Here is a 15,249-nt window from a genome sequence, read left to right as displayed (position 1 = left end):
AAGGAGTAATTGTGACAGATTGAAGAGAATAATTGATAACTCTGTGGGTTGAAGGGAAGTGGAAAAGTTGGATTTTGATACCAGGAAAATGGAATTGCTGAAACGGGGATTGTGGAAATTGAGTTGGAGGTTTGGTTGAAAATGGGGCGGTGGAATTTGCATGGTGATTGTGGTGTAATGTCTTCCATTCATTTTATTCATCGTAATCATCTCAAGTTCAATTATTTTCAGTCATACACTTTATTTTTCTTGCAAATTTTGATCATGTCTCACAATTTAATTGAAACAAATCTTGATATTCATTGTTTGAGAGGTGCATTGTCGTTATCCTTTGTTTCTTATATTTTTTTCTTATTCACTTCATTTAATAATTGTTTTCTTTATGTTAAAACTCTTAGAGACGGTTTGCCACTCATTTGGGTCTCACAAGACTCGAGAGATTAGTCTCTGCTGTTGCGCTGCGCATACCCGATTTACACCAAATAAGATCCAAATTTCATAACTGGTCAAGACAAATACATCAATGATGTTTTTTTATCACTTTTTTTTTTGTTTTTGCCACCAATATCCGGCGCACTGTTACTCAAATTTTTCATATACCTTTGTTGGGTTTTTGTATGATTGGCTACATTTTGCAAAAACATCTTTTAGCCAAGTGTTGAGACATATGTGCTTACGCCAAGTGTTGCGACAGATGTAACAACACTTGTATGTCTGATTGTTCGCGCCAGCTAGCGTTTTTATTTTCTACTCAATCTTTCGAAGATTTGATTGAAGAATTGTTTCGTGGTTTCTTACTCAACAAGGCGCACGTGATCAATGTGTTTCAGAAGGCAGCTGAACCCTAGTTCTATTTTCTAAAGGAATAAAATAACTTTTAGAAAATATAATATTTGTTTCAAAAATATATCTTGTGAAGATTGCTGCAGAAAAAATAAAAGATTTATTTCAAATAAATCTTTGTGCTTCAAGAAGATTAGAAGATTTAAATTTAAAATATATTTACAACAAATATATTTATGGGAGGAATTTTTGATGCAAATAAAGATTTGGTAAAAATATATATTTTGCATCTAGAAGATTTATCGGAGCTGAAGCATTATGAAAAGCCCACGAGGCTTGATGCGCTGCAAGTATACAGCCTTGCCGCGTGTAGTTTTAAAAGATTATCGATCCCACAGAGACCAATAGTCGACCTACCGTTATCTAATGTTACGTTGTAAATCTAAGGCTAAATAGTAAATAGTAGTAGAATTTTCAAATAAAACAAAAGAAAATATTTTTTTTGGGGTTTTTAGAATAATAAAGCGTATTGCTAGGATGAGCTCTTAGTTGCTTCACAGGGTTCGATATTTAATTCGCGCTAAGTAAAATTACTACCGCATCTAATTGTCGTATTTTAATAAAAGTGATGCTCCAGGCGAAAGCCGTTCTCACTTCCAGCTCTCACAACTCTCATCATGAAATTATAAAATACTTATCAAAGTAGTTTTCGTGCTAAGTAAAATTACTACACCACCTAGTTGTCGTATTTTAATAAAGTCGATGCTCCAGGCGAAAGCCGTTCTCACTTCCAGCTCTCACAACTCTCATCATGAAATTAATAAAATACTTTACAAAGTAGTTGCATTACTTCTAGATATTTAGTGGTGTAAACAATTAAGTTTTCGAATTATATTGGTTTAAAAACACTAATCTCAGCTATCGCGAATCTTGACTAATGTTGTAGATTATAAAGGTGATGCTAAACTCTCGTCTCACATCCGCTAATAAAGTACTTTTTGAAAACCAAATATAATTAAATTACTTCTAATCCTAAGTGGGTGTTCTTCCGAATTAGAAATAATTATTGACTCTAATCCTAAGTGGGCGTTCTTCCGAATTATAATCAATGCTTAGTTTTTACTATCTAGTAGAAATCTCAAGTGGCGTTCTATGTTGATCCTACTTTAATTAATTCTCACTCTCGTGACAAATTATAGTCATTTAAAAATAAAAACTGCTTAAAGAAAACTTAAAAGAAACTAGCGCGCGAACTAACTATCGAAACCCTACTAGCTACTAATCACACATCCTAGCAATATTAAATTAGCTAGACATAACTAAAACTAAAACTAAAGACGAAATAAATAAATAAGCCGGAAATAAAAACATAAAGCAAATAAATAAATAAAGCATAAATAAATAAAAACAATAAAAGAAAGAAAATAAAATAAAAACCTGGATAAAAGCTCCAAGGAATAACGTCGGCACAAAAGAAAATAATATTCAACTTTAGAAAGAATTCCCGCAAAGGCTTAAGAATTCTTTCCAACTAACTATACGAGTTATATTCTCGTTTTACAAGTTAATTGTTACAAAGTTGTGTGTCTAGAAAGTGGAGAAAAGGGACCTATTTATACTAAAATACAAAACACCAATGTTGTGTACTGGCCGATGTGGGACTAATTGCAAAACACGCGTCACCGTTTGATTAAATTTTGAGGAACGGCTGTGATGGAAAGTGGCAGGCGCCACTTTGGACAATTTGGCAGCCGCCACTTTGTTTTGTTTGGCAGGCGTCAATTGTTGTTTGTGGGCTGCACACGTGTGGCCCAATTGGTTGCACGTGTGTGGCCCTTTTTGTCCGGTTTTGCTCCTTTTTGGTCCGTTTTCGCTCCTTTCTTCAACTCGTACACTTTTTATCTGTTTATTTAAAATACAAGAAATAAGTAACGATTCATAATATAAAACTTCGAAATCGAAATAAAAATAATTAAAATATAATAGTAAATTAACTAAATAAATAGCATATTTTAGGCGTATCAAACTCCCCTAAACTTGAACCATTGCTTGTCCTCAAGCAATTTAGCTTGCATATAGAAAACATTTGAAATGCGAAGCAACTCACACACACAGACTTAGAGAAAAATAACATCACAAGTACTCATACGTGGTCAGAAATTCAAATCGGCTAAGATTAATTAGTTAGGTTCTTTACACAATCAAGAAGGGTATTTCAACGACACACAAAGTTCTCCCTCTTATACATATCGAATTCGGATCATGCCGTTGTACTAAAATCTAAATCTTCTCCTTTGTTTCATCCTTTTTCATTCTAGACAGTCACATTAAGACCCTTTATCTATGTCACACACATGGTAAGAAAGCCGGTTAGCGTCTTTGTTCATCTTTTTCAACTCGCAAATAGCTTGATGATACAAATTTTGATGATACAAATTTTTGTATTAGCAATCATATAAATATTTTTTCCAAGGTTTAACCGTATTACCACAGTATGACCTTATATTATTTTTTTTTCTTTAAGGTTTAACCGTATTACCACAGTATGACCTTAAGAATTTGCTTAGATGATTCGCTTATATTCATCGACAAACCTACTTAATGTGTGACTTTATAGATGGTGTCCGACTGGATAGATAAACTACTAAAGGATTCCACAGATTTAAATCAGGAGATTTTGGCACAATGGTTATTCAAATTGATATCTATACTAGGGAGACTTCTGGGTGTTGGAAAAATACTGATTTTGTTGTGAAATTCCCTAATTTCCTTAACTTAGCCTCTCGTCTTTTCTTAACCTATATACTTTCTAAGTGAGCTATTAGCCTAAGTCTTTGAAAAAATTTTAATTTGGCTCAAGAAAAGGAAAAATTTAGAAAAACCAAAGAAAATACTATAAATTTAATTTTTTTTTATTATGCGAAAGGGAATAAAAATTCAAATAACTAAGAATTAAAAGTAAATAGAGATAGTAGAATACTCCCCTAAACTTAAATCCAACAGTGTCCACACTGTTGCAACTCAAGAGTAGTTTTGAAGCGTAAAACCTGTGGCAACAGCCCTGCATCTTATGTTGGGTTTGCAGAATTTGGTTTTGCTGGGTTCGCATGGATGTCACTTGTTCCATCATCTCCTCTTGTTGTTGATGCATGGCATAGAATAATCCATCGCACTCTTGATTTAATGCATTTTGGGCGCGTATCTCATGGAGTACATCATCGATGGAGCTTTGCCTTGATGAGGAGGAACTACCTGCAAAAGTGTTAGAAAAATGTGTAGTGTGTGCAGGTGGAACAATGCTTGCGCCCCCACCAGCGGCAACATTTGGAGAAATGTGCGTGGGAGCTCTATTAGGCACAAAATTATTAGTATAGCGAAGATTCCTTTCATTACGTACATCCGTAAGCCATGTGTTAGGAAGGGTGATATTAGAGAAAACACGGTTGTTAATCATTAAATCATATCTACCATCTTCCCTTAGCCTCACTAAATTCATACTCTTCATCATATCTTCATTGATAAAACGGGGTGGAGTATGGTCTAAATTTTCTAATCGAGGTCCTAGTCCTATGGCTTTAGCTATGGTCGTGATTAAGCCTCCAAAAATTATAACACCATTTTGCCTCGAATTAACTTGTGAAAGCATATGTGAAAAAAAAGGGGGCGGTGTTAATTCTTAATTCTTTAAAGACGGCAAACATATAAAACAATTCTTTAGAGTTGACTTTGCTAAAATTAGCACGGCCAAAAATAGTGTTTGCCAAAAGGTGGCGAAAATAACGTAACGCCGGATTATGGATAGATGAGGTCAAATGAATGAAAACAAAAACATCTTCCCTAGGGAATCATATGCATGGCGTGAACCATGCTCTTGTAAGAGTGTGGGAAGTTGTGTTTTTGTTTGCTCATGGAAGGCTTTTTTGAAAAGTGATCAAAGACTTATTTTTGAAAAAAAATTTCTTTGATAAAAATTTGGAAATCTTTCACTAAAGAATTTAATTGCGCATAATGTTGTGCTAATAGATTGTTTTGAAATGGAAATTATCGGAGAAAATTGAATATAACAGGTACTCATAAAGATAAAAAGAAGAAAAAACGATAAAGTATGAATAATAATGTATTAAAAGAAAATATGCGAAAATTTAAACACACCGAAAAATAGGGAAATAAAAGTTTTCTCCTCCTCCAAACTTATTAAATGAATTGTTCTAAATGTGTGGGCGGAGAAGAAAACATATAAAAATAATGGTAGTCACTAGCCACGTAGATTTTTGAGAGCGTTATGGATGCTCGCGAATTCTTTAGCGCAATTGTCGAAGCTCACAATAGTCAAGTCTAGGAATTTATTAAGATCGGAGCGAAGCGTCGCGACAGTATCGGTGAGCTCGGCTATAGCAGCGGTATGATCAACTAGGGCGGTGGGTGGTGACATGGATTCAGCTGGCTGGGTGGGTGATGGTGGTCCGGGTGTGTAGTAGAATGGAGGGGTTTCGGGGTCATGTTCATCTTCTCCTTCCAAATCGAAAAGCCAGTTGTTTTTGTCATGAATGCTCGTCTTTTCAAGGTTGGGCAAGGTGAAGTGGTGAACGGGCTGGCGGTTGATAATGAGCTGAAAGGTTGTGGGTCCCAAGTTACCAACTAGTTGGCGGTTAAAGCAAAAGTTGATGTTTAGGTAACGGAATCCGCTAGCTAGTGGGGCTCCAAAGTGGATGAGTTTTTGGGTGAAGGGGTTCAGGCCAATGGTCTTAACCAAGAAAGAGACAAACCCGCCGATGCAAATACGGTGGTTTGGTGTATCAATAATTTTCTGGATGTTGGCTAAGACGAATGGTGCAAGGTTTACGGGGCGTCCTTGGAAAGCACAATACAGGATGAACAATTCTTCCTTAGAAACAGCGGTATCATTTTCGGGCTTCCCAAAGATGGTGTGAGCTAGCAGCATATGAAAATAGCGAATGGCAGGGTTATGGATCTTTTGGTTAACTCGGTCAGCAGGTTCGGCGTTTGGTTCTCCAGAAATACTTCCCCATAAGTTGCTCAGCTCATAGTCCATAAATGCGTCCTCTTGGACCTTGGTTGCAGCATCAGGACTGCTTGGTACCTTCATGAGATCGGCCATGTTTCGGTAGCTGTAATGACAATCGACACCGAAAAGTCTGAATCTGGTTTGGCCCTTGTCAGGTGAGAGTCCATAATGAGGATAGGTCACGAAAGAGCTGAGGAATTCAATGGTCAGATTTCGGTAAGTGGGAAAGCTGGAGAGGTCGAGGTTATCCCACCCTAGTTGATTGATCAGAAACTTGACACTCGCGGTTATGCCTAAAGCATTCATCGTCGTATCGTGAGGAAAAATCTGGAAAGACATCTCTCTCGCGAAGAGGGCTTCGAAACGTTCCTGCTGGATTTCACTCTTGATACGCACAATCTGGTTATCGTGGAATGCCATTTCCTTTTTCTTTTTAAAATAATCTGCTAGTAATCATACGGGTTAGTGATAGCCAAAGTAAAGTAAAAATAAAAAGTAAAGACAGCAGTGAAAGTCATGGGTTGCCTCCCATGCAGCGCTCTTGTTTAACGTCGGTTAGCTCGACTATCTAGACCTATAGGTCAACATGGTTCCTCCTCTAGACTCACATCTTTTAAATTATGCTCAATATTCTTGGGTCTCCATTTGAAAATGTCAGACCATTTCATAGGTCTTCTCTTCTTTTTTTCTTTCTTTTTCTTAGAGACACCCGGGGGTATTTTATTTTGAGCGATGTTATTTTCTGGGTGGTCTTTTAATATGTCGGGAGGTATTTTCTTAGAAACGGGGCCTTTTAATTTATTCGGAGCCACAGGGGTTCCTTTTTGGAGTCTTGATGGAGTTTTTAGTTTTAAAGTTGGTTTAACATGGCTAGGTTTAGGAACTTGTGTAATCTCTAAACATTTAGCTAGGTCGTCATCACCATTTTTATGAGTTGGAGGAGTGGAAGTTTTTAAAATTTCAGAATGTTTAGTTTGATCCTTCTCACTTTCTTTTCTACATTCTTGGATGACGTCTACCATGTAACAACTATCGTCTATAGCTGGTGCTTGCGTTAAAATAAATTCGACTTTTTCTTCACCTACTACAAACGTTAGCTTTCCTTCCTTTACGTCTATTACGGCTCCGGCAGTTGCTAAGAATGGCCTTCCTAAAATGATAGGTGTATTGGAATCTTCCCTTATGTCCATGACTATAAAATCGGTAGGGATATAGAATTGACCTACACGTACTGGCACGTTTTCTAGTATACCTAAGGGGTATTTGACAGAACGGTCAGCGAATTGTATTGACATTTTAGTTGGTCTCAATTCTCCTAAATTAAGTTTTTCGCATATGGTCATAGGCATTAAGCTGATACTGGCTCCTAAATCGCATAGGGCCCTATCTATTACATAATTTCCAATTACACAGGGTATGGAAAAACTTCCTGGGTCTTTTAGCTTAGGAGGCATATCATTTTGGAGTATGGCGCTACACTCGGCAGTAAGCATAACGATTTCCTCATCCTCGATCTTTTTCTTTTTAGTTAAAATTTCTTTGAGAAACTTAGCGTATGAGGGCATTTGGGTAATGGCTTCCGTAAAAGGTATTGTGATGTTCAATTTTTTTAGAAGTTCTACAAATTTCCTGAACTTTCCCTCGCTTTTGGATTTCTCAAATCTTTGAGGATACGGGATGGGTGGTTGATATGGTGGTGGGGGTATATAAGGTTTCTTCTTTTCTATGATTTCCTCCCCACTATTTTCTTTATCTTTTATGTTTTGTTCACTCTCTCCCTTGGTTACCTCATCTGAGTCTTGGTGTATGGTTGGAGTATTGGTTCTAGGGTCGGCTGGTCCTTCGTATCGGTTCCCACTTCTTAATATAATAGCATTAACATGTCCCCTTGGGTTTGGCTCAGGTTGGCCTGGAAAAATGCCTGCGGGAGCAGCAGTTGATGCTTGTTTTTGTGCTACTTGTGCTATTTGAGTTTCTAGCATCCTAGTGTGAGTGGTCAAGACATCTAACTTGCTTGTTATTTGTTTAATTTGCTCACTAGTTTGAAGGTTGGTTTGAGTCTGGGTAGCTATGAAGTTTTCTACTAATAGTTCAAGATTAGACTTCCTAGGAGCATTGAAAGCAAGTTTTTGGAATCCTGGTGGTGAAGGAGTAGGTGCTTGGCCAGGTGCATATAGAGCATTGTTACTTTCGTACGAAAGGTATGGATGGTTCCTCGGACCTTGATTGTAAGGGTTTCCTTGAGTGTAGTTTACTTGGTCTGGGGGAACTTCCGTTAAGAGTTGACATTCAACGATTTTGTGCCCTTGAATTCCACATAGTTCGCAATTTGAAATTGTTGCAGCCATGGTGGCTGCAGGTGTTGTGGTCATACTCTCCATCTTTTGAGTTAGAGCTTCAAGTTTGGCTTTAACAAGGTCAAGCTCGTTTACTTCGTACATACCGCCTTTCGTTTGAGGTTTCTCTACGGATGTTCTCTCGTTTCCCCACTGATAATGGTTCTGAGCCATGCTCTCGATAAGCTGATAGGCTTGGTTGTATGGTTTATCCATAAGTGCGCCACCAGCTGCGGCGTCTATTGTCATTCTTGTATTATACAAGAGACCATTGTAAAAGGTGTGGATAATTAGCCAATTTTCGAGCCCATGATGAGGACATATCCTAATCATTTCTTTATATCTTTCCCATGCTTCGAAGAGAGATTCGTTGTCTCTTTGTCTAAATCCATTGATTTGGGCTCTTAGCATAGCAGTTTTGCTAGGCGGGAAATATCTTGCTAAAAAGACTTTCTTCAACTCATCCCATGTTGCGACTGAGTTGGATGGAAGGGACTGGAGCCAAGCTCTAGCTTTATCCCTTAATGAGAATGGGAATAAACGAAGTCTTATAGCTTCGGGACTGACACCATTAGCTTTGATAGTATCGGCATATTGCAAGAATATGGACAAATGTAGATTAGGGTCGTCCGCGGGATTTCCGGAGAATTGGTTTTGTTGTACGGCCGATGTAACACCCAAACCCATTATTTATATATTTCTTCCTTAGTAAAATCTTTTTCAAAATACGCAACGGAAAATCACATTTAATTTATTGAATGTTGGTTCGAGTATTACACTCCTCTACCAAAATGATACTAATTTAGTTCTTTAGTAAAAATACTTGTTTATACAAATGTTAAATCAACTAATGTATTTATTAGTTATACAAAACAACCTAGATAAGGAGATTCTATATACAATATAAAAACCCTTTCCCGTGTCACAATCAGAGCGGAGCTTCATCGACGACTCGACATCGAATACCACAAAACCTGTAAATCTGGACCCCCAACGGTCCAGCACATAACACATAAAAGAGAGTTAGATAACATACTCAAATTATACAAGTGTAAGTAAATGGTACTTAAACACTTCTTCACAAAAACATGCATAATCATACATTATACATATACATCACCATCATTCATGCATATTCATATATCATGCATATACTTCATTTATCACCTAATCAAACATCCACAAAATACACCAAACATATAGTTTCACGTCGTCTCGGACAATACCAAAACATCAACAAATACATTGTTCAGATTATGGTCATGACGGACCCTGCGTTGTTCATTTTATAGTCATGACGGACTCTGCTCCTCACATACGGATTAACAATCAACATTTACCAAGTATGTGTCAAACATCATTTATTATAAAATGCACACATAATCCCTAATGCAATCTAATGCTTCACATTCATGTTATGTCCTCTAGACACCTCTAATGCATGTGGTACCATCGTCTTTATCAGAGTATTTCACCTCCGATATCCGTCTTTATCAAACAATATAGTTCGATATCCTTCTTTATTGGACAAGCCAATATCCCTAAATATTCATGATGCATGCACTCAAAACTCATGAATATATTCATCAACAATTTTGGCATATAGCCCGTCAACAATAACGTGGAACACTATCCAACGTCCGTCTTTATTAAGATAATCAATACCTTAATATCCGTCTTTATCGAATAACATAATTCGATATACTTCTTTATTAGAATAACATACTCTAATATCATTCTTTATTAAGTTGATTAACACCTTAATATACTTCTTTGATATTTAAACAAACATCATCAACAATCAACAACAATTATAATTCACAAATATAATCAACAATTCATCAACACATCATTCTTCATCAACAAGCATCAACAAGCATCAACAATCATGTAAGAATAAGACACTGATTGAAAATACATGCAAAGGAAGATAGCAGATGAAAAATTGGTGAAAACTGCAACATTTTCGCCTGAGGCGAAACAAATTTCGCCTGGGGCGAAATTCTACTGGTTGCTCACTGACTAATTTTCGCCTGGGGCGAAATATATTTCGCCTGGGGCGAATTCTCTGCAGAATGGACTGGTTCTAATTTCTGCAGGACAGCCTCTCATTGCAACGATCATAACTTGGGCTACGAAAGTCCAATGGAGACGCACATATACTCGTTGGAAAGCCAACAAACAGGGCTACAACTCTTATGTTGGCCACTAAAACCAGTTCACAAAGAAAAGAGGTCAAAATTGCACGTAAAGGTTTAGACCTCATAGATAACAATTTTCTACATTTCTCATTTCAAACTCTAAACTCTCAAGACTCTCACATAAACCATTTTTCATGTTATAAACCCCAAATAAGTTCATATTCAAGTGCAACAAGCATATCTAAACACAAAAGGACAGTTCATTTCTCAGATCTACGTCATAAACATCGAAAAAGTAAAGATTGACACTTTTTCATCAAAACTCTCAAGAACACAAAGTTCTTGAGTTTAATCTGTTATAAAAGTCGTTTTTTAACCATTAAATCCGTTCATTAATCATGTTAAAAGCATGTTAAACATATTAAGAACCTTAGGAACGATTTCCATCAAGAATTTCTCTCTCTCTTCCTTGCCCTTAATGGGCGCCCCCTCACACACACTCAAGGCCCATTGGGCCTCAAGCCCAATTGGCTTGGCCCAATAACACGTTAACTCTCACTACTCGCTTAATAACTAAAGTACTCGATAAATAACTCTAGTTATTAACTTAATTAAAATTCCACGTTAAATAAAATATTTTAACACATAAAAATAATAATATGAAAATTGGGTCGTTACAACTCTCCCCCACTTAGAAGATTTTCGCCCTCGAAAATTATGCGACTAAAGCAACTCCGGATAACTCCTGTATCCGACCCTCCAACGAAACGCTCAAAACGCTACACATTACCAAGTTTGACAAAATTAGTTTATCCCATCCAACACAATTTTTGTCTATTTATCAACAAGAGATCAAGGACGGCCAGTTCCTCAATTTGTCGATAAATATTCAACAATCATGATATCGGCACAAAACAGTCTTATCAAACCGCTAAAACGTCCACTCCGCACGAAACATCCATAGATTCATATTCTACGGTACTCACAACTCTACCCCAAAACAGGTATAACCAATCGAACTCTCCGAAAGATACTTCCGTGGAATACTTCCACAACTTCATAATTCTCTGATTCCCTCATGAATCACTTAACCGTGTTACATCACTTATTCATATTCGAATCTTATTCCAACTTATCACTTGATAGTTTAATTCCAACAATCACTTGATGACCAACATTCTCAAACTTCATTGACACATGCTAAAAACTACCGTCTCTAACCGTCAAATTCCTTTTCTCACATATCTCCAATCATTTAGTCGAATCCCAACACGACTATTCCATTCCCAAGTAATCTCTCAACCAACATTTGCATTCCTTAACGCAACATTTTCCAATACCACTTCTCCTTAATCCCTTAGCAATTCGCTACTTCAAAATTAGGCTACCGCCTAAAATTGGTTCTCCAAACAATCATAACCTCTATCTCGTTGATTCCAACAACATCTTCAATTCTCTCACACTCCACCTATCCATGTTCCCCATCATCTTGTATTGCAACAAGCACACTCTTCTCCGTTTATTCACTCATCGAATTAAATCCACAAAGCTCCAAATACTCGTCATACGATCTAATCCCATCCATTAAATTCTAATCGACCTTTGTCTTAGTATTCTTACTCATGACTCCTTGTCTAATCCCAATATGACATCTCTAGAAAATTTCCAAAATTCTCGTCCAAATACATTTTAAGTTATGCACCAAGTCACTACCGTTTCATCATCCATGATGAAACAATTTAAAATCCTTTACTTCATTGTCACCGATTGTGACCATACCTCATCAACATCCACGATGCATCTAACAAAACTAGTCTCTACCGACTCTTCCATTCCATGAATCCAAATTCCTTAGCAAATACTTATTCACTCTTATCTTGTGGGCACTACCAAATGCTCTCTGACACTTACCTTAGGCATAGCCTTCAACTCTATACTATATGTGCTAAAACACGACATCTACTCATATGTGCGGTAATCCTTTTCGCAAACTCTCACCTAACACAAGTCACTTCCAACATGACCTCCTATTACTCACTCTCAACACGTTCTCCAACGGCTAACTTTCTTATTCTTCATCATTCAAAAATAATACCTCTCTTTTAGCTTCATCTCCACTTCTAGGATCTCATTCAACTTCGACACAAATTGCCCTGTCATTATCCAAATCCAATTACCCTTTCTTCGGCAAGCCTCTCACAAAATCTTTCGAATTGTTATCCTACAACGTCCCCACTTCCTGAATACTCCGCCTCAAGAACATCTCTACTCATCTCATCTTCTCACGATCGAAACATCTCGGAGGGATATAACCTTCTCCCCCACTTATCTCAAACCCACCTACACTCTTCCACTAGAACTTCTGGTGCTCACACCTAACGGTTCTATCGTCTCTAAACATATTCTTCCTAAGAAGAAACTAGTATCGACATCGTTTATACGCATGTCGCATACAGGGGACAAAACCTAACCCACGATACCTAAACACCTACACAAAATCATGCAAGCATCCAAGTAACCTATACTTCCCTCACTTCTCAAAGTTAGGAAATCAAAACAACACAAGAAAAATGAACATTGCATAGCAATAATTCATATTCACATTTATTCTAGTCCTAACAAACACAAGAAGACAAGAATCTCACATCTAATCAACTTAGGACAAGACATCAACCAAATAAAATTCTTGTCTAGCTCCCTCGCTTAGCAAAAGCTAGCGAGCTCCCGGCGAGACAAGTCAAAAACATTCACAGGATTTAGTAAGACTTAGCGAGACTCAGCGAGGTTCATTCTTCGCCTAGCGAGCACATCCAAAAATCTGGGTGCTCTGCTACGGTTTTGAACTTACGCTCACTAAACTCTCGTTTTCTCGACTCACTAATCCACAAAATCCAAAACATCAAGCATATAACATCATTATAGACTTGAAAGCACATTTAGAATCATGCATCAACAACCACGACATAGAATTATGAGATCTTCATGTTTTTACTCATAAAACGCATAGCAATTCAAATGCCTAGTAATCATCCAGCACATGTTATAAACAAACATATAACAAACACACACTAGGATTCATTAACATCCTACTCTTCTCACTATCTTGAAAATTTAATTTCCACTTATTCAAAAGAAAATAACTCTATATTTTCACCAAAATCTTCATCATCAAGAAATAACATTAGTTTTTCTTTTAAAACTATTTCAAATCATTACCACATGCAGTTTTATATCATGCCGGATCGTCACATGCAGTTTTATATCATGCCGGATCGTCAACAATTAGCAAATAAGCATCAATCAACCAAGTTTAAACTACACAAAGGTTAAACTCTAAGCATATACAACTATTATAAACATAGAAGCATAGCACTCATACAATTACTCAACAAAAGAATGGATCAACTAATCCAATTCACACCACTCATAGTTCCTAAATGAACAATATAAGTGATTTCACAAAACAAACACAACAAAATTGTTAGACCAACACGACTGACACACAATACTCACTTGGTCTGACTGCACAGACCTGCTCTGATCGACACATAACCCACACAGTCCGAAGACAACGGGGCTCTGATACCAATTGTAACACCCAAACCCATTATTTATATATTTCTTCCTTAGTAAAATCTTTTTCAAAATACGCAACGGAAAATCACATTTAATTTATTGAATGTCGGTTCGAGTATTACACTCCTCTACCAAAATGATACTAATTTAGTTTGTTGGCGTTGTATGGTTGGCCTCATTTTGCTAAAACATGTGATCTTTCCTGATGTGGAACTACATGCTTCCATCATCCAGTATAAGCAAGATGTTCGGTACAATGCTTCAACATTGGATACCACATCCAGTAGGCCGGGCCTGTGTATGGTGAGATCTCGCGCCTAAGTTCTAAATATGGAATCCACAATAAATGTTCGTTTGTGATAAGGAGCGTTGTCACGCATAATTATTAATGGATCTCGTGATCAAGTGTTGCTTGTTAATCAGATCTTCAAGTTAAGGAAACAAAACATTTTAATTGAAGAATATTCCTTGAAGGGACCATTAATCATGCTGAGCTATTGAAGCCTAATTGAAGACCTAGCCTGAGCTCGTGAAGGTTATTTAAAGAAGGTTGACTCCATTGTTCAACTCACTGAAACCAGAATTGAGTCTTACAAAGCGTGAGTTTAGGTTTTAGTATTGTGTTTTATTGTGTTCTAAGTCTTGTGTTGATTTCTCACTAGACTAGGAACTGTGTGTTTGTGCATTGTAATATCTCTGGAGCTTCTAAGCAAGGAGATAGTGTGTGTATACAATTCCAAAGCTTTTAAGTAAGGAATTGGTGTGTGTTTTATGAAGTGTGTCTTCACCTATTGAATCTATAAGTGTACGATCACAGTGGCTGTGATCAAGAGGAGGTGAGCGGAGGTTCTCATACCTAGGTGTGTCTTAGGTAGGATATAGCACGGGTGGTGATTAGGTGAGAAGTCATTAACGGGAGGTTTGTTAAGGGCTTCAAACTAATACTATCATAGTGGATTCTCTCCTGGATTGGTATCCCCCAGAGTAGGCTTATGCTGAACTGGGTTAACAAATCTCTGTGTTAATTTACTTTCAGTTTGTTTAGTTTTTATTCCTTGTGTATGCGCTGTTGGATGTTGGATCATTGATTCACGCATTAAAAGTATACTATAGTGGTGAAACGTTGAGTACAACATCTTTATACTAGTGTGTCAGAATTTCAATTGGCATCAGAGCAGGCACCCTGCTCGAAACTCAGGGTGAGCTTCAGGGACAGAAATTTCTGGTGAGATGGACAAGGAAGGAGGAACGGTTTCTAAACCACCACTGCTAACTGGGCATGAGAACTATGACTACTGGAAAGCTAAGATGATGGTATTTCTTAAATCCATTGATAGCAGAACATGGAAAGCTGTAGAAAATGGATGGGAACCCCCTATGGTTATTG

At 37.2% G+C, this 15,249-nt stretch overlaps 1 protein-coding gene and 1 non-coding gene across 2 annotated transcripts; one reads left to right on the top strand and one right to left on the bottom strand.

Moving 5' to 3' along the window:
* Positions 1-6,390: 6,390 nt before the first annotated feature.
* Positions 6,391-8,832, bottom strand: LOC123889081. Its single transcript, XM_045938278.1, has one exon. It carries the CDS (start codon positions 8,830-8,832, stop codon positions 6,391-6,393), a length of 2,442 nt encoding a protein of 813 aa, XP_045794234.1.
* On the top strand, positions 8,450-8,556 carry LOC123903371. The gene has a single exon (XR_006807948.1). It is a non-coding gene; the product is annotated as a small nucleolar RNA R71 (small nucleolar RNA).
* Positions 8,833-15,249: the final 6,417 nt, after the last annotated feature.

The sequence above is a fragment of the Trifolium pratense genome, linkage group LG1, assembly GCF_020283565.1.
Source record: "Trifolium pratense cultivar HEN17-A07 linkage group LG1, ARS_RC_1.1, whole genome shotgun sequence".
In the NCBI taxonomy this organism is placed as follows: domain Eukaryota; kingdom Viridiplantae; phylum Streptophyta; class Magnoliopsida; order Fabales; family Fabaceae; genus Trifolium; species Trifolium pratense.
The sequence above is the reverse complement of the archived record's forward strand: the minus strand, read 5'-3'. Positions and strand labels throughout refer to the sequence as shown.